The sequence below is a fragment of the Acipenser ruthenus genome, chromosome 3 (assembly GCF_902713425.1).
Source record: "Acipenser ruthenus chromosome 3, fAciRut3.2 maternal haplotype, whole genome shotgun sequence".
In the NCBI taxonomy this organism is placed as follows: domain Eukaryota; kingdom Metazoa; phylum Chordata; class Actinopteri; order Acipenseriformes; family Acipenseridae; genus Acipenser; species Acipenser ruthenus.
Genome location: NC_081191.1, coordinates 18,252,213 through 18,276,469, shown reverse-complemented (window position 1 = coordinate 18,276,469; position 24,257 = coordinate 18,252,213). Strand labels below are relative to the sequence as shown.

Below are 24,257 nucleotides of genomic sequence, written 5' to 3'. Positions count from 1 at the left end.
CATTCTTACTTTACAGCATTTTTTCACACCTGCCTAAAACTTTTGCACAGTACTGTGTGTATATATATTATATATATATATATATATATATATATATATATATATATATATATATATATATATATACACAGTGCCTTGCAAAAGTATTCAGACCTCTGACCAATTCTCTCATATTACTGAATTACAAATGGTACATTGAAATTTCGTTCTGTTGATATTTTATTTTAAAACACTGAAACTTAAAATCAATTATTGTAAGGTAACATTGGTTTCATGTTGGGAAATATTTTTCAGAAAAATAAAAAACTGAAATATCTTGCTTGCATAAGTATTCAACCCCCACACATTAATATTTGGTAGAGCCACCTTTCGCGTCAATAACAGCTTTACGTCTTTTGGGGTAAGTATGTACCAGCTTTGCACACACAATGTCGGTAGTGATTTTGGCCCATTCTTCTTGGCAGATTTGCTCCAGGTTGTTCAGGTTGGTTGAACGACGCTTGTGGACCGCAATTTTCAAATAGTGCCACAGATTCTCAATGGGATTGAGATCAGGACTTTGACTGGGCCACTGTAGAACATTCAGCTTTTTGTTCTTGAGCCACTCCAGTGTTGCTTTGGCCTTGTGCTTGGGATCATTGTCCTGCTGAAAGGTGAATTTCCTCCTAAGCTTCAGTTTTTTAGCGGACTGAAGCAGGTTCTCTTGCAGTATTTCCCTGTATTTTGCTTCATCCACTCTTCCTTCAATTTTAACAAGATGCCCAGTCCCTGCTGATGAGAAGCATCCCCACAGCATGATGCTGCCACCACCATACTTCACTGTAGGGATGGTGTGTCTTGAGGCATGGGCAGTGTTAGGTTTGCGCCACACATAGCGCTTTGAGTTTTGGCCAAAAAGCTTTATCTTGGTCTCATCTGACCACAAAACCTTTTCCCACATCGCAGCTGGGTCACTCTCATGCTTTCTGGCAAACTCCAGACGTGCTTTCAGATGGTACTTGCCACCCTCCCATACAGGCCAGTGTTATGCAGAGCTCTTGATATGGTTGACTGGTGCACCATTACTCCACTCCCAGCCACTGAACTCTGTAGCTCCTTCAAAGTGATTGTTGGCCTCTCTGTGGCTTCTCTCACAAGTCTCCTTCTTGTTTGAGCGCTGAGTTTTGAGGGACAGCCTTTTCTTGGCAGTGCCTGGGTGGTGTGATGCAGCTTCCACTTCCTGATTATTGATCCAACTGTGCTCACTGGGATATCCAAACACTTGGATATTATTTTGTACCCTTTCCCTAATCTATTCATTTGTATTACTTTATCTCTAACTTCTGTAGAATGCTCTTTGGTCTTCATTTTCCTTCAGATTCACAGCCTGACCAATGATCCTTCAACAGTGGGATTTTTATCCAGAAAATATATTATATATATATATATATATATATATATATAAGGGTGTAAGAAAATCGTGATTTATTTATCAAGACGTTGCAGTCACTGTGTATTAAAGTTGCGGTTTTGGCGCGGTCATAAATATAAACAGTTTGCACATTTATATACTTGCTTTCAAGATGGATGTATGTTCATTTGTTCAAAAACAACAATAAGAATAAACATACAAATAGGTAGCAACGGGAAAGAAGATCACTGATTGGCTAGAGAGGATGACAAGGCATACCAATCCCCCACTAGCGAATTACAATGTGAGAGTGACGTTTCCTTTTCTGTTTCAGTTTATTTTTCAGCATTATTTTGCAATGAAATTACATATAAATAATAGAAACATTGTAGTCACATTAAAAGTTGCAGCAACTATAAAAAGTTGTAGTTTGTGTAAAAAGTTGTGGTTCCCGCAACAAATTCACAGCCTGTGATTTTCTTACAGTCGTATATACACTACCGGTCAAAAGTTTTAGAACACCCCCATTTTTCCAGTTTTTATTGAAATTTAAGCAGTTCAAGTCCAGTGAATAACCTGAAATGGTACAAAGGTAAGCGGTAAACTGACAGAGGTTAAAAAAAAAGGTTTAGGTTACCAAAAACTGAAAAATAATGTACATTTCAGAGTTATACAAAAAGGCCTTTTTCAGGGAACAAGAAATGGGTTAACAACTTAAAGCTGTTCTGCAGCAATGGACCAATTATAACCCTTAAAAGTGTAGGTCTTTCCTTTAGAGAAATTGCAAAGAAAGCCAAGGTGTCAGTGAGTACAGTTTCCTACACCATCAAAAGGCACTTGGAAACTGGAGGAAACTCTGACAGGAAGAGGTCTGGCAGACCCAAAGCCACAACAAAATCAGAAGACAAGTTTCTGAGAGTCAACAGCTTACGTGATAGGCGGCTCACAGGACAACAGCTTCAAGCACAGCTTAACACTGGTCGAAGTAAGCAAGTCTCAGTTTCAACTGTGAAGAGAAGACTTCTAGCTGCAGGTTTGACAGGTCGAGTAGCAGTAAGAAAGCCATTGCTAAGATGGCAAAATAAGAAAAAGAGGCTTGCCTGGGCCAGGAAGCACCGCCAGTGGACTACTGAAGACTGGAAGAAGGTCTTATGGACCGATGAATCAAAATTTGAAATCTTCGGTTCATCACGCAGGGTTTTTGTACACCGTCGAGTAGGTGAAAGGATGGTTCCTCGGTGTGTGACACCAACTGTCAAACATGGAGAAGGAAGCGTGATGGTCTGGGGCTCTTTTGCTGGATCCAGAGTCGGCGACTTGCACAGAGTGAGTGGCACCCTGAACCAAAACTGCTACCACAGCATTTTGCAGCGCCATGCAATACCCTCTGGTATACGCCTAGTTGGTCAGGGGTTCATCCTACAGCAAGATAATGACCCAAAACATACCTCCAGGCTATGTCAGAACTACCTTAGAAGAAAAGAACAAGACGGTAGGCTTCAAATCATGGAATGGCCAGCACAGTCTCCAGACTTAAACCCCATCGAGCTGGTTTGGGATGAACTGGACAGAAGGGTGAAAGCAAAGCAACCTACAAGTGCAACACATTTGTGGAAACTTCTGCAACAGTGTTGGGAAGAACTTTCCGAACAATATTTGATTTCCATTGTAGAAAGAATGCCACGAGTGTGTTCGGCTGTTATATCTGCAAAAGGTGGCTACTTTGATGAGTCAAAAATTCTTGGACTTTTCCACATTTTGTAGTGTTACAACCTGAAATTAAACTGGATTTAATTAGGATTTTTTGTCACTGATCTACACAAAATAGTCCACAACGTCGAAGTGGGGAAAAAAATCTACATATTTTTCAAAATTATTTACAAATAAAAAACTGAAAAGTCTTGATTGCATAAGTATTCACCCCCTTTGCTGTGACACCCCTAAATAAGCTCTGGTGCAACCAATTGCCTTCAGAAGTCACATAATTAGTTGAATGGAGTCCATCTGTGTGCAATTAAAGTGTCACATGATCTCAGATTAAATACACCTGTTTCTGGAAGGCACCAGAGTTTTGTTAGAGAGCATATCTAAACAAACAGCATCATGAAGACCAAGAAGCTATCAAAACAAGTCCGGGATAAAGTTCTGGAGAAGCACCAATCAGGGTTGGGTTATAAAAAAATATCCCACACTTTGAACATCCCCCGGGGCATCGTTAAATCCATTATTAAAAAATGGAAAGAATATGGCTCAACCGCGACACTGCCTAGAGAAGGCCGTCCACCAAAACTCAGTGACCAGGTAAGGAGGGCATTAGTCAGAGAAGCAACCAAGAGGCCAATGGTAACTCTGAAGGAGCTGGAGAGATCCACAGCTGAGATGGGAGAAACCGTCCATGGGACAACTATAACCCGGACACTCCACAAGGCTGGGCTTTATGGAAGAGTGGCGAGAAGAAAGCCATTACTGAAAAAAACCCATATCAAATCCCGTTTGGATTTTGCCAAAAGGCATGTGGGAGACACAGCAAACATGTGGAAAAAGGTTCTCTGGTCTGATGAGACCAAAATTGAACTTTTTGGCCTTAGCGCAAAACGCTATGTGTGGCGCAAAGCCAACACTGCTCATCACCCTGAGAACACCATCCCCACGGTGAAGCATGGTGGTGGCAGCATCATGTTATGGGGATGCTTTTCATCGACAGAGACTGGGAAACTGGTCAGGATTGAGGGCAAGTTGGATGGAGCCAAATACAGGGAAGTTCTAGAGGAAAACCTGTTTCAGTCTGCAAGAGACCTGGGACTGGGGTGGAGGTTCACCTTCCAGCAGGACAATGACCCTAAACACACAGCCAAAGCTACACTGGAGTGGTTTAAAAACAAGAACCTGAATGTCTTAGAATGGCCCAGTCAAAGCCCAGACCTCAATCCGATTGAGAATCTGTGGCAAGACTTGAAAATTGCTGTTCACCAACGGTCCCCATCCAACTTGACAGAGCTTGAGCAATTTGGCCAAGAAGAATGGGCAAAAATTGCAGCATCCAGATGTGCAAAGCTGGTAGAGACTTACCCAAAAAGACTCACAGCTGTAATTGCTGCCAAAGGTGCTTCTACCAAGTATTGACTCAGGGGGGTGAATACTTATGCAACCAACAAATGTCTTTTTTTTTTGCTTAATTAACTTTTGTGTCACAATAAAAATATTTTGCACCTTCAAAGTGTTAAGTATGTTGTGTAAATCAAATGGTAAAAATCCCAATTAAATCAATTTTAATTCCAGGTTGTAACACTACAAAATGTGGAAAAATTCCAAGGGGGGTGAATACTTATGCAAGGCACTGTGTGTGTATATATATATATATATATATATATATATATATATATATATATATATTGTTACTAGAATAAATATATTTGATTAATATTGGCTATGGGGCTATATTGATAAAGAATGTGTGGGTTACTACTGAATTCACTGGCACATTACTGATTTGAATACAGTCCATGGTTGTTTGTTGTGTTGTTTTGTTTCAGTGAAAAGAGGCATACATTGCATAGTAGACAATCTCAGGAAAAAATAGCGCAGATACCTGAGAACATTCCTGGATAAGAAAAGAATAAAACTGTGAAATGTAATATCATAACTTTAGCTTAAAATGTCTGCCAAAAGAAAGTTGTAAACTTAGATGAGCTCTGTTTGCTTCATTAAAAAATGAAGCAAACCTTTTGCACATTCATTATCGATCCTTTCTGTGAAAAGGAGAAACACATTTCCTTTGGCACAAACATTGACCTTTGCTGGTTTCTCTGTGGGGCCTAAATAGTGTTTATTTAACATTAGCAGGGGGTATATTGCTATACAGGGAAACAGATAATGTACAGCTTGGTGTCAATGTGTGATGATTGTAAAAGGTTGATGAAGATACTGTAGGCCTACATATTCATACACATACACTCCATTCAATCAGAAAATAAACCTTCCTGGCTTTCCAGTTTGTCTATCAAGCTGTAAATTAAACAGTGCTCTTGTTACTACTGTTGCAACATTAAAATGTAAACTGAACAATTGTATCTTTTTTTGATTCCAAATGCAGTTTATATAATGTTATTTAGGAACACCATATTTACAAAATAAGTTAATACTGTTTCATACTGTACAGAGCACTGCATTTTTAAAGTTCTGCATGGTTAAAAAAATATTGTGTCGCTATGTTAGACATCAATCTGACAAACACCCAAGCACTGTAAGAAGCAAACATCACCTAAGCTGCAGATACAAAGCAAAAATGAGTATTGAAACTGTTAATGCAATGAATCACAAACTACTGCACTCCCTGGTTAACATTTGATATGGAGACCACTAAACAGAAGAATCATAATGATGAAACATATACATTAAAATGGTTCAAATTCCCAGGTATAAACAGCAACTTTGCAATGGCCTCTAAGGTAAAAATACAGTTCTACCCCATTATAAGGCTACCCCCATAAGGGGGCTGTGTGGTCCGCCGCTGTAAGTGGCTGCACGGAGGGCTTGCGGAGCAAAAAAAAGTGGACGGCTGACGGCACTCGTTTCGGAGTGCTCGTCTTCGTCTCTCCCGAGTTAGTTCGGGGGTTGTGGCGGTAAGCCAGGTTGAATATTAATTGCAAATTCCAAAAATTGGGAGAAAAATTGGAAAATAAATAAAAATAATTGTTAAAAAATAAATATAAAAATCCCGGCTCACTCACTGACTCACTGTGTGACCTTGAGCAAGTCACTCTGTCTTCGGGTGAGACGTCGTTGTAAGTGACTCTGCAGCTGATGCATAGTTCACACACCCTAGTCTCTGTAAGTCGCCTTGGATAAAGGTGTCTGCTAAATAAACAAATAATAATAATGCAGTTGTTGGGGTCCATAATAAGGAGGCCGCGTTAGTTGCATTTCGCCTTATAACGACTATTGGCATTTTTGTACCCAAAATGATTTACAATGCCTACAAGCCAAATGAATATTGTAATGTATAGTGGAAAATGAAGGAAGGAGGCACACACAATTTGCAGGTACTCGAATCCAAGGTTTATTGGGATGATTATTCCCAGCCACGGCCTGGGCCACACCAAAAACAACAAACAGACACATTCACAGCAGCTTGTCTCACTCGGCTCTGCCCGCACTGATGTGGGCAACCCCCTATATGCATTCATGCCCCCGCCTCTCTGTTAATGTTCCTGCATAGCCTAGTGAATAAGGCAGATGCTAATTCATACTCTTTAGCGCAGTACATTTTTTTTCCTAGAGCAGCCCTCTTTGGCGTCAGTCTTATCAAGAACACCTCTTACTTTTTCTTCATCTTTTAGCCATCCACGCAATGTAGATTCTGCAACATTTATATGTTTTGAAACTGCTGCTTGAGTTTCACCTTTTCTTACTCTGTCCACTGCATCAAGTCTCACTTTAACACAGATTTAAAATGACTGCCATGCTTCGTACTGTATATCTGGAACGTTCACCCAACGTTTGTGAGTCAAATTGCATTAAGGGTGGAAATGGGAGCCACAACCTTACCTTGTTATAACCGATTCTGCACTGTAACAGGTCGCATTATAATGGGGTAGTACTGTAATGTTAAATGCCATCACTACTGTAAATTGTTTCTGTGCTAAAAAAAATCCTGAGATTAATCAAACTGCAAATGTATAGGTAGAAAGGTATGTTGTTGCCAAGAGCAGGTGACTGCTTAGTTCAGGAGACTCTAAAGAGAGGTTTCACATCATTTTACATAATTACATTCTTTTAAAATTAGTCTGAACAGTATGAATAGCATTATATCCATGTCACTATTCCAAATATAAACATTCGACCAACATAATGATGCCATGAAATTCCAAAACCAAAAGAAAAACACTGACCTTTTGGTGCTAAACATCTCGCCTTCTTTTTCCTTGAAAGCAATTCACGAGGACAAGGAAAGACGTGTGCCTTCTGGGGTTGACCTGTTCACAGAGAGAAAGGGTATTAAATTAGTTTTATGACATTTTGCAGTCAGACAGATAAGGGCAACTAACAAATGTGTCTGGGTTCAAGGTTGCCCATTCCAAAACTGCCAGCAACCTCTCTTTACTCACTGTGGCTAAAACACCAAAAAAACCTGCAGGAAATAAAACAGTGCTTTTCAAGTTGTAATGATCCTCTCACTAATTCATAGTCTACCCTTTTAAGTTAATATTTGATATTGAGCTAATTTGCATATCTCTGTCCAAGTTGAGGGTAGAGTACAAAACATATATCAGCTTGCAGGTAGTCCTTGAGATGGAGAGCTAAGAGCAGATCAAAGTACTGTATACATATGTGTCATACTTCTAAACACATATTTGCACAGTTCAGTATCTCTCTTACCCCTTTCACACAGATGAGTTATGACGACTCAGAACCGGCACTGATGCAGCATTTTGGTCTGCGTGAATTGTCTATACTGTCAAAGAGCCGTCATATTTTACGAAGCACCTAAAGTCATGTGTGAAAGGCTATGCTGCCACTGAAACGCTATAGTGGGCGTGGATTGAAATTTAACATCCCACATGACTGTATACCGGACGTGTTGGGTCTTTTTGTCGTCAGTGTTACACGCTTTCATTTTTTTCAAATACAAAGTCTGATCAAGAACAAGATAGTAATTGGAGACCGGAAGAAGTTATGCAATTACTAACTTTACAATTCTAGGAGTGGCAGCTACTAAACAGATGCAGCACAGGAGAGGATTTGAATTCCAAATACACCATCTCAAAATTGACTCCAAGGTTCTGCTAAAAATCCATTCACCAAATATTATTATTATTATTTATTTCTTAGCAGATGCCCTTATCCAGGGCGACTTACAATTGCTACAAGATATCACATTCTACAGATCTCACATTATTTTTTACATACAATTAGCCATTTATACAGTTGGGTTTTTACTGGAGCAATCTAGGTAAAGTACCTTGCTCAAGGGTACAGCAGCAGTGTCTCCCACTGGGGATTGAACCCACGACCCTCCAGTCAAGAGTCCAGAGCCCTAACCACTACTCCACATTGCTGCCCCAAATCCACTAACAAATCCACAGCTTATCTTTAATCGCATCACATTGTCTTCTCAGTCGTATTCAATAACATGCCCAGTCGTACTTTACAAAAGTCAATCACGGTAACTCATTTGGGAAGTCAAAGCTGTATCAGTTGACTATTCACTGTGGAATACAAAATGATGTGTGTGAGACTGGAAACTCACTAAGTACAGTATTTTGCTGTCAAATAGTTATTTTAAAAAAAAATGTAATCATTATGGCTTAACAGACGGTGCTAATTACAAATGTTAGGATTGCAATCCGGGTACAGGAAGTGAAGAGAAGGACTGGGTCTTTCCATTAAAATTCACTAGACATTTGCCTTCAGTCTAAAGTAAATATTGATAACTCTCTTGCAAGGCTACCTGCGCAATGAGAAAAAGATGAACACTTGACTGACACTGCACTACTATAAACAAAAAAATTCCAGAATATAAAACATAATAAAATAATAGTAAGAAGAAACCATTTCTTATAGCTATAGTGTTTATACAAGATTCTAGGCATGTATTTATCATTTGTGCAAGCAAGTATTACCTTCTAAATCACATGATCATGCGACAATTCTAAACTGTATCCGTACACACAAATAAATACAGAACCTGGTGTGATCATACCACTGTACAATATGTGTATTTACATTTTTTTTTATTTGTATCTATTTTTATTTTATTAAACCATCTTTTGAAGGAACATAAGTCTTAAAAGCTTGTATAAAAAAGGTGAGCCAATAAAACAGAAGCACAAACATGAATGTAAATCATGAAGAATTCAAATGAAACAGATTTTAAAGTAAAGAAAAATGTCCCATTACAAAACAAATATATACAGACACACAAGTAAATGTACACCTCCATCTATTTTTTTGTAATCTCAGTTTTTAAGGTATATAGTATTTATGTGTAATCTTTTAACCTCTTCTCTAAAGTCACTACTGTTTCTCCACGAATATACAGTATGAAGTACATAAATATAAGGTGTCGCTTATATTAAAATGTTTCTACAAGTCATGCAGTAACAAAAGCTACTCACACGATACGATAATCTGGATTACCCATGGGTCCAAATAAGGTGTAACCAAGCATATTAGTGAAAACAAACACACACCCACACACACACTCACGCTCACCCTGCAAACTGACCTGCAAACACTCACACTCACCCTGCAAACTGACCTGTAACTAATTCATGCATGCTCTGAAAGGACCTCCAACTAAAAGGAAACACTGTGTCATTAAGGGGCTCCCAGCATCACAAGAACAATACATGTACATTTAAATAACATCAACGTACAGTATAGTACATAATGATGCCACCAGATGTTGACTTAAGACTAATTGGAGTCGTTATTTATGTTTTTCTTGCTTTAACAATGATGTACAGTAGCAGTCTTAATTAACAGGTGACACATGTGTACATTATGCAGATTAGAAGAATACATTTATAGAGATGATGATGTTCTAAGAAATGCCTGGCTGGTGACAACAGTCAGTTGTGGTCATTTGAAGATTCAAGCTCCTCCTAAAGGCCTTGGTTCTTACAATTTTTGGATTATAAAATGAAACACTAAGAACATGAAGAAGATCCCCAATATATCCAAAGTCATTGTCTTCAAACCTATTTCAAACCTTTCCATACAGTTCTAACATTTGGGCAGTGTAGAAATATGATGTGGGTTTTTCAATATAGATTTACTTAGCCACTAGCTCCATTCAACATCTTTACATTTCCACTGTTTAGTCTCATGACCAATACAATTAGCAATCAGGCATATAATGTATTGAAGCCCTCCGCAGGCTTTGTGGGTTGCATACTGTAATTGAATAAAGCATTATTAAAGGTTAACAGTATTGATGAAAGTTGGTTCAGCTATCAATAGCAATGTTAGGAGGCTGTGTGGTCCAGTGGTTAAAGAAATGGGCTTGTAACCAGGAGGTCCCCGGTTTAAATCCCACCTCAGCCACTGACTCATTGTGTGTGACCCTGAGCAAGTCACTTAACCTCCTTGTGCTCTGTCTTTTGGTGAGACGTAGTTGTAAGTGACTCTGCAGCTGATGCATAGTTCACACACCCTAGTCTCTGTAAAATAAACAAATAATAATAATAACAACCGCTACCCAAGCTTTTTATCTACTGTTGTGATCCTCCCTTTAGCCTCCGCTGAGGGAAGTGAGAGAGAGAGGATGGAAAACCAGTCTGGATAAACAGAGCGACTGAAGTTGATAACACTCTAGAGTGTAATGAGCGTACGTTCAAAACACGCTGCTCTTTGAATTCACGTTCAAAACATCCCTTTCAAGACCAAAACACTATAGCCATGTACGCCAAAAACACACCCGTGTAACACGATCAAATCAATGAACAGTTTAATACTAATACGTACATATACCAAATTGTCTAACTGCTTAAATAAATAAAAACAGCTACATATAATACATTTAGCCTATCAGTTTTATTTCATCAATGTATTTTGTTGTTGGCAGTCTATATATTTTCTTCTAAACATGTGTAAAACGTGTGTGTAAATACTGCTAATCTAAATTTGTCTAAACGAGACTAAATATGAATGGTGTAATTCCATGCCAGAATCCCACTGGATGAGCCACTGTGGGCCCCTACAACTGCTAAATTGCATTGCTCCGAGGCAAATGTTTGTTTTTCTTTGTTTACTTTCCAACAGCATGTATGCACAATTATTTAATTTATGTATGGATTTAAAAGATATTGACAAACAGTATGCCTTTTCCAATCTCTAATTGTTTCATAAGGGCCCAGGCTGATGGCTTTTTGGGGGGGGGGCTATTGTTGGGCCATTTGATGCTGAATCAGCTTTGTGACTAAATATTCCTTTTTAAAGCTGGCATGGATCTAGATCTCAATATTTTTTTTATCTATTAACACAACAGCAGTGTGTGGGGGTACAGCACTGTTGGGAGGTTCAAATCTTCAGATGTGGTCCCATCTGATCTGTGGGTGGCAAAGATCAAGCATTCCTCATCAAAGAATAGCATATTATAAACCTGGAAAACTTTTATTAAGATCGCATATGAATCACCATGGAGGACGGCATTATTATTATTTATTTCTTAGCAGACACCCTTATCCAGGGCGACTTACAATTGTTACAAGATATCACATTATACATTATTTCACATTATACAGATATCACATTATTTTACATACAATTACCCATTTATACAGTTGGGTTTTTATTGGAGCAATCTAGGTAAAGTACCTTGCTCAAGGGTACAACAGCAGTGTCTCCCCCATCTGGGGATTGAACCCACAACCCTCCGGTCAAGAGTCCACAGCCCTAACCACTACTCCACACCACTGCCCACCACCATTACCCTGTGTATAAACTGCACCCACGGGTGCTCAGCTTTAGAGTCAGAGTATAAAGAATAATTCCAGTGCAGGTGTTACATGCTGAAAAGCCTCGCTGTGCTGAAAAGCCTAAGGGCTGAATCAACCAATCAGGAAGGACCACCGTCACATCTGATTGGCTACAATATTCAATATGGTGCAGACAAGGCTTTTTGTCACTGTTTTTTTTGCTTTTATTTCAAACCAATTCTAAGAAAGTGCAGGTCATTCTGAAATATAAGCTTCATGTTTTTAGATTATTACTCTCCTCTTCTATTTTTTGCTCATGTTCCTCTTGTCTTGTTGTCGGTTTTACTTATATTTGAATAGTACAAAGTGATCTCATCTCGAATTTTGCCCCCATCTCTCGTCTGTTTCATTCTGCACAATTCTAACAAATACATAATGTGTACATTCATTTGAAACACACAATCACATTTATTACATCAATCAATCAATCAATCTTTATTTTATATAGCGCCTTTTATAGTGGACCACCATCACAAAGCGCTTTACAAGATGCAGTAACAACAAGAAAATCCGTAATTCTTTAAATACAGAGAAATGCATAATACATGATATACAGTAAAAAAAACAACAATGAATAATACATTAAATAGCGTGAAAAATGCATAATACATGAAATAGTAGCAACAACACAGCAGCTAATAGCAGATAGGCTTAAAGAGGATGGAAAGCAAGACAGAACAGGTGGGTCTTGAGAGTTGATTTAAAGTGAGCGACGGTGGGAGCATCACTCACCAAAGTTGGGAGAGAGTTCCAAAGAGTTGGAGCCATGAAGCTAAACGAGCGTTTTCCAAGTGTTGTGCACTTTTGCTTGGGGATAACAAAGATATTGAAGAGAAGGGGCCCAAGAACAGATCCTTGGGGGACACCACAAGTGACTGGGTTTGCGACACCACTGCAGCCAGCATAGAAAACAGACTGCATGCGTCCGGATAGGTAACAGGACATCCAGGAGACAGGTTCCAGAGATCCCAGGATACTTCTGAAGGCGGTCAAGAAGAATGCCATGATCTATGGTGTCAAAAGCGGCTGTTAGGTCAAGGAGGACAAGCACAGAGGGAGCACCAGCATCAGCATTAAGCAGGAGATCATTCACAATCCAGAGCAGAGCAGTTTCAGTACTGTGAAGCGGCTGGAAACCAGACTGTAGAGATTCAAGCAGATTGTTATCCGTGAAATGTTTCATCAGCTGACTGGCTACAGCCCTTTCGAGAGTTTTGGAGACAAAAGGGAGACTGGAGATGGGACGGAAATTGGATAAGTCAGCCGGGTCGAGGGAGGGTTTTTTGAGTACTGGCATAACTCAGGCAAGCTTAAGGGCAGCAGGAACCGAGTCCAGGGACAGGTTGAGAGTGCGCCTAATGGAAGGAGCAAGATCAGAAGCACAGAGACGGACAAGGTTAGTCGGCCAGGGGTCCAGGGGGCACATGGCGGTAGTTGATTTCAACAGTAAGCCGGAGACATCAGCAATGGAGAGAGGAGAGAAAGAGGAGATGGCAGGAGGAGCAACCAGAGGAGAGTCAAGGTAGTCAAGTAGTAGACTGGGTTTGTGGCGGGAGAGCATAGAATAGATGTTGTCAATTTTGTTCCGAAAAAAAGAGGAGACATCATGATAGGTAAGAGAGGAGGATGAACGGGAGATGGATCTGTTGGTGGCTGGATGTAGGATTTGGTCAATGGTCTTAAAGAGAACATTGCTTATGATCCCAGGTTTCATTTCAATACTAGTTCAGAAAATTCAAGTTTTCAGTAAATATTGTTAAGTCTTTTTGTATCAAGTTTGTCCATAGTCAAAGTTATAAACATAGGAAGTATAAGGCATATTCACATCACAATCAACAAAGAAAGAAAAAAAGACAAAGTCTACAGAATAGGCTACAAAACGAGACACAGCTCGTCACTTTTTTTTGTTTTTGTTTTAAATATGTTGCATGTTTTTAAGATCTTTGCAGTGGTGAAAGTAACTTTAATTTCTTACTGGTACTGTTGACACCCCCATCCCCTTATCCCCTTTTAATGTAGAACACTGTTAAATTAAGTGGACTGAACATTTGAATCACATTAATAATAAAAGCTACAATAGAAAAATAATTTGATTTAAAAACATTATTAGGTTGGAATGGAATCAAAAACAGTAACAGTAACTAATCGCCCCATTTCTATCCCATTGATTTGCTGTAGGTCAATGAGACTCTCATGGTCACTAAGTGGACAATTTGTTTTGGCAATGTAGTAAGCTGTGCGGAATACACGAACGGTAGTATGTTTGCTTACTTTTTTGCGAATGGAGGACAGCTCAGTCTCTTTATTCTTTCCATAAGAGGATATTTCACACGCAGCCCAGTTTAAAGAGATGTTGACACCTCTTGCAGAATGCATCTTCAAATCGGAAATGTTCATGACATACTTATTGTACACCTAAGTTTGTCATATGAAGCAAACAGACAACTGTTTTTTTCTTTTGAACTCGTCAAATTGCATTTTTGACCACACAGCAGGGTACTGTTGAGTTACAGTCTCAATAGTAGGCTTACTCACCAATTCAATAGTTTCCTTCGTCTCCTCTCTGGGTTTGGGCTCACTTGACGACGACGAAGGTAAAACATAGCCGAGTTTTCGTCCAGACGATTTCCTGTGTCTTCAGTTCTTGTTAGTTTCTTTGATTGGCATTCCCCTACTTCCTCACTTTTACGTTTAAAAAGACCAGTTAAGGTCTGTTAATCTTCAACTTTCTTTGGCAGCATTTTTTGTTCAAATTTTTTAACAAACTACTACTCTTCGTTGTAAATTGTGCTTCAAGTGACTGACTTGACAAAAAACAAAGGCGTTTGTCAGGGCAACATTCTAAATCACGTGAACGTGTCCCACCTGACTGGGAGTAGAGTCTGAAGCAGCGTGTTTTGTTTTTTATTTTTAAATGTACATTAAATTAAAATGTTTTGATTTGTTCAAGTTATAATATATTACATCCTTATCCTTAATAACACAATGTTTTGTCGGCAGCATGCTGCATACTGACACTGAAATTCTTACCGGTACGCCGTACCGGAACGTACAGGCTTACTTTCACCACTGGATCTTTGCATCATTTTCTGGATTTTGTGGTTATATATTGTAAAAATTTTTGTTAATCAATGGTTTTCATTTTTACAAGGTTTAGGCTTTTCAGCATTGTAGACTTTTGAGCATGCACCAATCCTGTGATGAAAAACCTATGCTTTTCAGCACGTAGCACCGGCATCAGGGGGGGGTGCAAGGGGTGCAACTACACCCGGGCCCAGTCTTTGTGGGGGCCAAGTCCAGAGTCAATATATATATTTTTTTTATATATATATATTTTATATTTTTCTGAGCCCACTTTAATGACTATACATAAAAAAAAAATGTAGAGGTGCCATCTAATCTACTGCGATTACAAAAAGAAACCGCAGCAAGGTAGTATTGGTGGACTATCAATCAAAACTGAAATTCACAAATCACAGCTGATTATCTGGAGGCAGGACTCAGCAAGCGTCAATAGGTCAGTGTTAAAGTCATGTGATTGCTCTGTTGGGAAATGTGATCCTAAAGGCATAGTTTCGTGAGACCGAACAGAACTGAACAACCTTATTTGGCAAAATGGTTCCGCCTTCTTGCCGTGGAACATGTTGTTCGGTCAAAGAGCCCGGTCTTCTCACGGTGAAACATGGTGAAGCCCTGCAGGTACAGCTGTGGCCAAAAGTTTTGCATTGCCTATACATTTTTTTTGTTGGGTTGAGACAATTAAAAAAAAAAAAAAAATTCTAAATGATGTTAATCTAGTTTAACATCTTGTAATCAAAGAAACTACTACAGAACGATATCACAAAACTATACCGTGTGTACAGTATTTCATGGTGGATTTCGAAATGTTGTCCGTTTTTCGTTAAGTATGGAAAACTGCAAAGCGGTATGTAATTCAATATGTTAACGTAACATTATTCAGCAGGCAAAATTGTTTTAATTATATTGGGAGATGGAAAACTTTTGGCCATAGCTGTACTGCTAATTCACTGTATTCTATAGGTAAATTTGTACATGCAATACTGGCAAAATACAATAAATACAGCAAGATGTTTTATATATTTGACCAATAATATTAATGTTATAGTTTATTACATATAACTACTGCTTGGAACTTTCTGTCTGAAAAAAACCATCACAATGCACAAGCGTCCCGAAATCGCTAAATGAACTAAATGATTTAGCGAAAAGGCTAAAACCTGTTCTATTTCCACGTCGAAAAAGCTGAACATGTTCGAGTGTGTCCGCCTCACGAAATTCCGCCTTAACTAACAGAAAGTAAAAATTCAGTTTATAAAAAAAAAAAAATGACATTCTTTTGGGATATTAATTTGTTAAGTGTGTTCATAGAATGATGGTTTCTCTTATGAGTTGTAACAAATGCATTTGTACTGTGCGATAAGTTTTGAGATGCAGACGTGTTTTATTTTTATAGAAACGTTTTCATACTAACTTTGTTTTGTACTTGATAACATTCATTTAAAAATCCAACTGATGCCTATGATTAATGCGTTATGTGACTAATCTGAAGCTATTAATATGTTTCAATATTAACTAAATTAATGAAATTGATTCATCTTGTTACACAATATATTTATTAAAATGTTTGGATATGCTGTTACCTGATTGATTACTGTCTTGTTCACTGTCCTAAAATAACGTTAGAATATGTTTTGTTGGAAAATAAAAAATAATGTTTTTGAACGATTTCAGATTTTGCTGCTGATGTATTCATTTTCAAAAGGTTGTCTTTGGTTTTGTTGCGTGCTTTTTTTTGTTTTTTGTTTTTTTTTGGGTGGGGGTCTACTTCACAGTCTTGCACCAGGGCCCAGTAAATCCTAGCGCCAGCACTGAATAATTCAGATTCAGTCTTTTTAAATTGAAGGTAGATACGTAATAGGTTTCTTGCTTGCAATTTGTACTCCTCCAGTATTATAAGCCTTTTGATAAATCCTGCAAAATCTTTGTTCGTAATGGGTTTTAAATTGTTACCAGGATGTTATGACAAACAGAAAATAATATACAACATGATTCTAAACACAAATCATACATCAGTTAAGATAACTGATATTACAGATCTGTACCAAGTTTCTCCAACAAGTTTTATAAAAGGTGAATCTTTGATAAATCACTTGCAGCCTGTGTCTTCATATTTTCTCCATAAATTACTAAACAGCATTGAAGTTTGAAAAAGTGACCTTCAGGTATTATGAATACATCAGTAAATGGGCATAGAAGCCCTAACAATATTTCTTTAAAAAAGATATTGCCATGAATAACCATCTATGGTTAGGGATAAAGAAATTTCCATATTACTAGTATACAGTATATGCTGAAATAATAAGTGAGTGGTAGCTGTAGCAATGCAAATCCATCATAATCTATCGATGTCAGCTTGGTGGGCTGATTTTGTAAGCCGCCATAAACCTGATCTTGACCGAGCACTCCCCTGGCATGTACTGCAGTGGGCACTAATATAAACAGCTTTAGGGGAACAGAAACAATTTTGCTGTTCACAGGTTCCTTCATTCACACTGCAACAAAACACCCAAGAAAAAAAAAAAGAAAACAGCAAAGTATCTGAATAAAAGTTTCAGATTCAGCTGATCCAGTCCATGTAAGGCCTTTTATTCTGAGTTTTAACATTTGCCAACCTTATAGTCCCACATTCAAAACAAGCAGGGCTTTTGCCCTGCCACAGTAAGAATGAATGGAAAAGATAACATCTGACTTGAAATGGTAAACAATAGCAAACTGAAAGAAATGCACCATATTGTATTTCCCTATGTGCTATTATTTTATTATTGAATGTTTTGCTAATTCCCATCCACAATGGTGCGCAAAGGTTGTTTTTGCATTACTGTAGGTAAATACCAGGATTCCTAAATGTATTTAGGATTGCATTTACCTATGGCAAAGGCTAACTGCAGTTGTTATCAAAGATTTGATTTAAATGCTTTTCTCGCAAAAGCTATTCATCCAAGTCAATAGAATGGCAAGCCAGATCAGTGCTGAATCAGATATAGGCTTATGCTACTCAGCAACCCAAGCAAAAAAAAAAAATACTGTTGTCACAGAAATGTGTTTAAAGGAATGCCGTTAGTCACTATTAAAAACAAATACAAGGTTTAAAAAAACCCCAAAAAAGCAAAGCAACTCAAAAAACTAAAATATATATTTTTTTCAATCTGCTTTCCACTAAATCTCTCTCTCTCTCTATATATATATTATAGAGAGAGAGAGAGAGAGAGAGAGAGAGAGAGTAAGTAAGTCTCCAGTAACATGTTCTTGGGTTGATTTGATGTCATTTAAATATATTTATATTCTGATCTATATATAATATTAAATTCCCTTACATATTATCAGATTTAGTTACGTTTTCAAAACACTGTAAGATTATTCCACACAGCAGTATAAATGAGTCGCAGGTTATATGATACTGGCATGGTGTTGTAAGAAAAGGGATGAACAGGAATTCAAATTCAAATTCAAATTCAAACTGGCTTTATTAGCATGACAGGGGTGAGCCACTGTTGCTAAAGCATTTCAACAGAAATGTTACGTACAATAAAATATAATGTTAATAACACACAATATCAATACCCCCCACCCCCCCTTCTTTCAACCAAGGATGTAAAATGTTGAGATCAAATCCTACATATGGAACTAGGGTTAAAGTCAATGGATGATTCCACTTATACCATTGTGCAGTATAGCATATTTTAAAAGCTAATTTTCATGAAAATGAAATGGCTCTCATTGGTAAAAGTCCATTGAGATGCAAATCTATGTGGATTCAGTACAGGCAGGTCCTACAAACTGATTGCTGATGATACATTGTTTTGAAGTACAAGGTTGTCCTGGAAGAAAACTTGCTTCCTTCTGCTCTGACAATGTTCCCCAACTCTGAGGATTGGTTTTTCCAGCAGGACAATACTCCATGCCACACAGCCAGGTCAATCAAGGTGTGGATGGAGGACCACCAGATCAAGACCCTGTCATGGCCAGCCCAATCTCCAGACCTGAACCCCACTGAAAACCTCTGGAATGTGATCAAGAGGAAGATGGATGGTCACAAGCCATCAAACAAAGACGAGCTGCTTGAATTTTTGCGCCAGGAGTGGCATAAAGTCACCCAACATCAATGTGAAAGACTGATGGAGAGCATGCCAAGACGCATGAAATCTGTGCTTGAAAATCAGGGTTATTCCACCAAATATTGATTTCTGAACTCTTCCTAAGTTAAAACATTAGTATTGTGTTGTTTAAAAATGAATATGAACTTATTTTCTTTGCATTATTCGAGGTCTCACAACACTGCATCTTTTTTGTTATTTTGACCAGTTGTCATTTTCTGCAAATAAATGCTCTAAATGACAATATTTTTATTTGGAATTTGGGAGAAATGTTGTCAGTAGTTTATAGAATAAAACAAAAATGTTCATTTTACCCAAACACATACCTATAAATAGTAAAACCAGAGAAACTGATAATTTTGCAGTGGTCTCTTAATTTTTTCCAGAGCTGTATATATATATATATATATATATATATATATATATTTATATAATGGTCGGTACAGGGTGGTAATAATAGACAATTATTATTTCGTAGACTTTGTTTATAGTTCAAACAAACAGACTTATTATTGTTCTTCAAATATACAAAAAAATTAAACAAAACAACACCTAACCTAACTCCTGTTCATCAGATTATTCAGCCTACTATTGATATTGTTCAAACCTGAAGATTATGTTAAAACATGGCTAGGTAAAGGTTGGCATGCAGCTGCCAACACCAACAATAAGGCACGAACTCTGATTCACAAGCAGATGAGAACTTGAATCATATATGGGAGTTACTGTAAATCAAGGTTAGATCATTATGATTTTAAACAGAAATGCTATCCCTCCTCCTTAATTATAATATCCAGTACCTTTTTGCCTACAAATTAACCTCTGCTACTAACCAATTTACATTACCCATTGACCAGGAATGAGAACATTTGACAAGTTCTGTATTTTGAGAAGTGATCTTTAAAAAATACAGAAAAAGTACAATTTATATAAAAGTAACCTAATGATTATCCCAACCACTAAAAATGAGATTTCATCCAAATACTTAGTTCTCATTTAATACCTTAAAAGCATCATGGGAAATATACTTCCCCTTTAGTAACCCTACACAAAATAAAATTAAAAATGAAGTGGCACGAGTTAAAATCTTCTTTATGAACTCTTCCCAAGCGAACCAATAACGGTCCTCATCTGTTGTCTTTATTTTCTCAACATATTACATGGGCTGTTCAAAAACACCCTGAAGGGTTATCTTGTCTTTTCAGAGGTATATTAATTGTAAAAGGAAATATAGTATCAGTTTGTGATTTAAGCTTAAGCTTATTATTGGTCAGGACTGTCATCCCATTAAATTCACTTAGAATGCCACTCAGAGACATCCAAGTGGGTTTGCTAACACAACATGTAATTGAGAATTTTCTGCAGCAAGACATGCTCAGTCATTTTGAGAAACCTGTTAGCATCAGACATCACATGTTAGAACCCTTTCGTTAATACACGGCTTGGACTGGGACATGGTAATAGGATCAACATTCCTCTGTTGTAACCACAGGTCTCAAGACAACTCTGTTGACCTAGATAACATCGAGCGGAGTAGCTGCAAACTCCTTTAAAACCCACTTAATACATGGTTTGCTTTTCAAAAAGGCTGTTGATGGTCATCCATCTGCCGTACAGGGTGGCCTCTGACCAATGTCAGATGTCGCACCTTAATGGAAGGTATCTCTCATTAGACCAGAAATCAAAATAACCTACCTGTAATTTATTACACCTATCATAAATGCTGCCAATGCCAGTGATTGAAAGCAGTCAAGTTATGATTTCCAATAAACATGAACTCTAACATGGGGGAGCATGTCTGCTTTTCGTTTGTTCTGCATAATGCTACAGACTAAAAAGACAGCATACAGCAATTACCACAGTTTGTAACACTGTTACAGTGTCATCATATGCATGTTTTTAAGTAAGAAGTGCATTTCTTGACTTGAACATCAAACTTAAGCGATATTATTATTTATTTCTTAGCAGATACCACTATATAGATATTGTTTCTGTCAAAACTGAGAACAAAATGCACAGCTGTTGTCTATAGAAATGCCAGTATCCCCATACAGTAGGTTAGTATTCCATTAGATGGATAAACAGAAAAATGAAGATTTATACCAACTGAATCTAGATGTGCTCGTTGATGCTGTATTACCTCGATATTACAATACACATTTTCAAAAAAAACATATACAAATTAAAACATAAAATAATCCAATATTTTTAAAGCAATATGTCCAAACATTGGTTTCTGACAACCCCTGAATCGAAATAAATATATAGAAATGTCATGAAAATATGTACAGTATTCAGTTTCACAGGTGTATTTTACACAAGCAAACATTCATGCTAATTGTATCACTATAGATCGTGAACTACCATACTCCAAATTAATGCTTTTAATTTCTAAAAAAAATGGTATTATTAAATTATTTCTATACTTGAAAGATAACACCAAAGTGTAACACAAATGTAGTTCATATTATACTCAACCAGACATGATCACGCTTTAATAATGAAAGCACAATAATAAAGTTAATATGAGCAATGTTGCTTACGCTTTATGAAAACCGAACATTTCATAACGAAAAATGCGTGCGGTCGTCACTTGATACCTACACAGCAGTAGGATCAACAATGTTGTATCCGATAAGACCAATGTACACAGGTAAGGAAAACTTTCCCTCTCCAGCCTATAACAACCCTTTGGTAGTCACAGAAATACTGACATTTACTAATGCACAACATTCATTACACCTGTCGTCAACGTCAACAGAATCAAAGACCGTCTGTATTAGTGTTTGTTTCATTTTGTTTCCAAGTTCTAATTCTATTCGTAAGCGTTTTGGCAGCATCCCTTCTGTGTGTGTACAGAACACAGAACAACTCCCTTTATTATCCTGTTCTAGAAATATCAGGCATTTGTAAGGAGTAATATATATATATATATATATATATATATATATATATATATATATATATATATATATATATATATATAGGCTAGCAGAAAAAACAGCCAACACAACACGAGCCCCTAAATGAGTATAAACACAATGCAACTTACAAGGCAGGAGCTTTATGTTTTACACCATGTCTCAGTCCACTCGTTAGTAAACACCAGCACTTTGTTGCAAACCTAAGCCGTCGCTTCTAATTCATCAGCAACTGTATCTCAGCTCAGATGCGTACACAAGGCATGCTCAGTAATTTGACCTTCTCATAATAGAAACTACCATCACTACCAGTGAAGGCGGGGGAGGGATGGATTAAACCAACGATGAATGCCAGTCTATGGCTTTTCCTGCAGGGAGATGAGATAAAACGTTATTCTATAACATTACAATATTTGCTTAACTGTACTGTATGTATACAGTTAATTAATAACATGTTGTATTCAATTTACAAATATTAGTCAAATTCGTTCTTCATATTAAACATTTATTTTCATTGTAATTAAAGTAAAAACACATACATTATTTGCACAATGTGTGATTGGTTTCAATAATAATACATTTAAAGCAATGTAAATATCAAAAATGATTTTAATCTTCGTCACATATTTTCTGCACAGAGAACTGTGTTTTTGTAGGTCTCTCATGCCTTTGAGGGACTGTAGTGAATCACATTGTTCAATAGAATCTGCTTCACGTGGATTTGCAGTCTAATACACAGGGGTGAATCAGCTGTTTCTTTCATTGTGTGGCTGAGTGGAAAACACTATTGTACAATATTTAAAGGAACGGTGTTCATAAAAACGAGCTGCTACATACAAAGATTTTTCCGAGTTAGATTTTTTTAAAATATACATGATATGTGTTTATTATTTATTTACAATAAACATCATGTCTTTCACAAGCACTGTACATGGCACTGGTGTACATCATTAGTGTCACGAAGTGAACATGGAATTTTCATGAAAACGTAAGTGACAAATAAAATTGTTTCTTTGTGTTGTTGTTGTTTAAGGTATGATTTGTATGTGTTTTTTCTGTGTTACACAATATCAGTTCATTTACAGCTTTTCAATGTGACTAACAATGTGGTCAGTTCTTCTGAAAAAGTGAAAAATGAAAGCGATGGAATGTGATGGATTTTTCATGGATTAATTTGGCTAGAACAAGCACCTTTACCAAGAAACAAGTGTTGCCTCATCCTGTTTTAAGCTGTTTCAGATGTCATCATCCAAGACTACTAGCCACACCGTCATGGTCCATTTTCCCTAAAACCTTCAAAGGTATGTCCTTGATGGATTTCTCAAATGACCTCAGGTAAACATATGTTGAGTGCTCAATGTTGCTTAACAGTTGAAACGGGTTCAATTACATTTTAATAAACCATCAATGAATGTGCAATAATGTAGCCATATCAAGCCAAAACTGAAGAACAATTTGGTACAGGTATGGAATATCACAGATTTCTGAACTCTTCTTTAGAAAAGCATTTTCCGTTTCAGTCATCGTATTTTATACCCTGAAGTAAAAGTTCCGAGTGGCCTCAAACGTCAATGTTTTCTCACAATACTAGTGGTACAACAGAGTGTATCCGGCAGGAGGGAGATTCAGACAGAATGCTGCAGTGAAAGCGTTGTGTGCACACATTTATTAACAAACACTAAATAAACAAAGCAAAGAAACAAGCCACGGGCCAAAATAAAAGGTTCAAACAAAAGACAAAACCTTCTTTTAAAACAAATGCTTCTTATTGTCCAGGCTGACCAGTGCCTTCAATGGACTTCCGCATCCAAAACTCCTTCCAAACTCCACCCATAAACAGGCTTTTCTTCCCTTTATATACATGTGACCATTCCCCAATTAGCACTCAATTACCTAATTAGAGAATGGACACATTCCACACATGGTTGTCGGCAGGGATGGATATGAACACTCTATTTACAATAACACACACTATTTACATCACCCACAGAACAAAACAGGTGACTGCATTTTCTTATGAATGATTACTCATTCATACATCATGCTAGATGGTAAAACTTGCTGTTTACTGTTTAATAACATGTAACTAAACTTCAATAAATGGCTAATTGCATATCATTTAAATATGTATTTGTCTTTATACCATGTAATATAAAGTCATTTTAGTCTTATATAAATAGCACAGATTTATTTCTTTAACTTATGTGAGATGATGAAACATATATGGATGTTTGTTTCTCCCTTTTGTGCTTCTGTAGGAGGAGAATGTATTATTGAGAGACTCAGCCTG

The 24,257-nt window shown here is 37.4% G+C and overlaps 1 protein-coding gene across 5 annotated transcripts in view; it reads right to left on the bottom strand.

Moving 5' to 3' along the window:
* Positions 1 to 22,246, bottom strand: part of LOC117394346 (oxidation resistance protein 1-like) — a 155,481-nt gene extending 133,235 nt beyond the window's left edge. For all 5 annotated transcript variants that reach the window (XM_059012690.1, XM_059012693.1, XM_059012691.1 and 2 more), the window contains exons 1-2: positions 22,099 to 22,246; positions 7,282 to 7,365 (exon numbers count right to left, since the gene is read on the bottom strand). In XM_059012690.1, coding sequence (XP_058868673.1) covers positions 7,282 to 7,298 — 17 coding nt within the window. In that variant the 5' untranslated portion in view covers positions 7,299 to 7,365; positions 22,099 to 22,246. The remainder of the gene's footprint in view (positions 1 to 7,281; positions 7,366 to 22,098) is intronic.
* Positions 22,247 to 24,257: the final 2,011 nt, after the last annotated feature.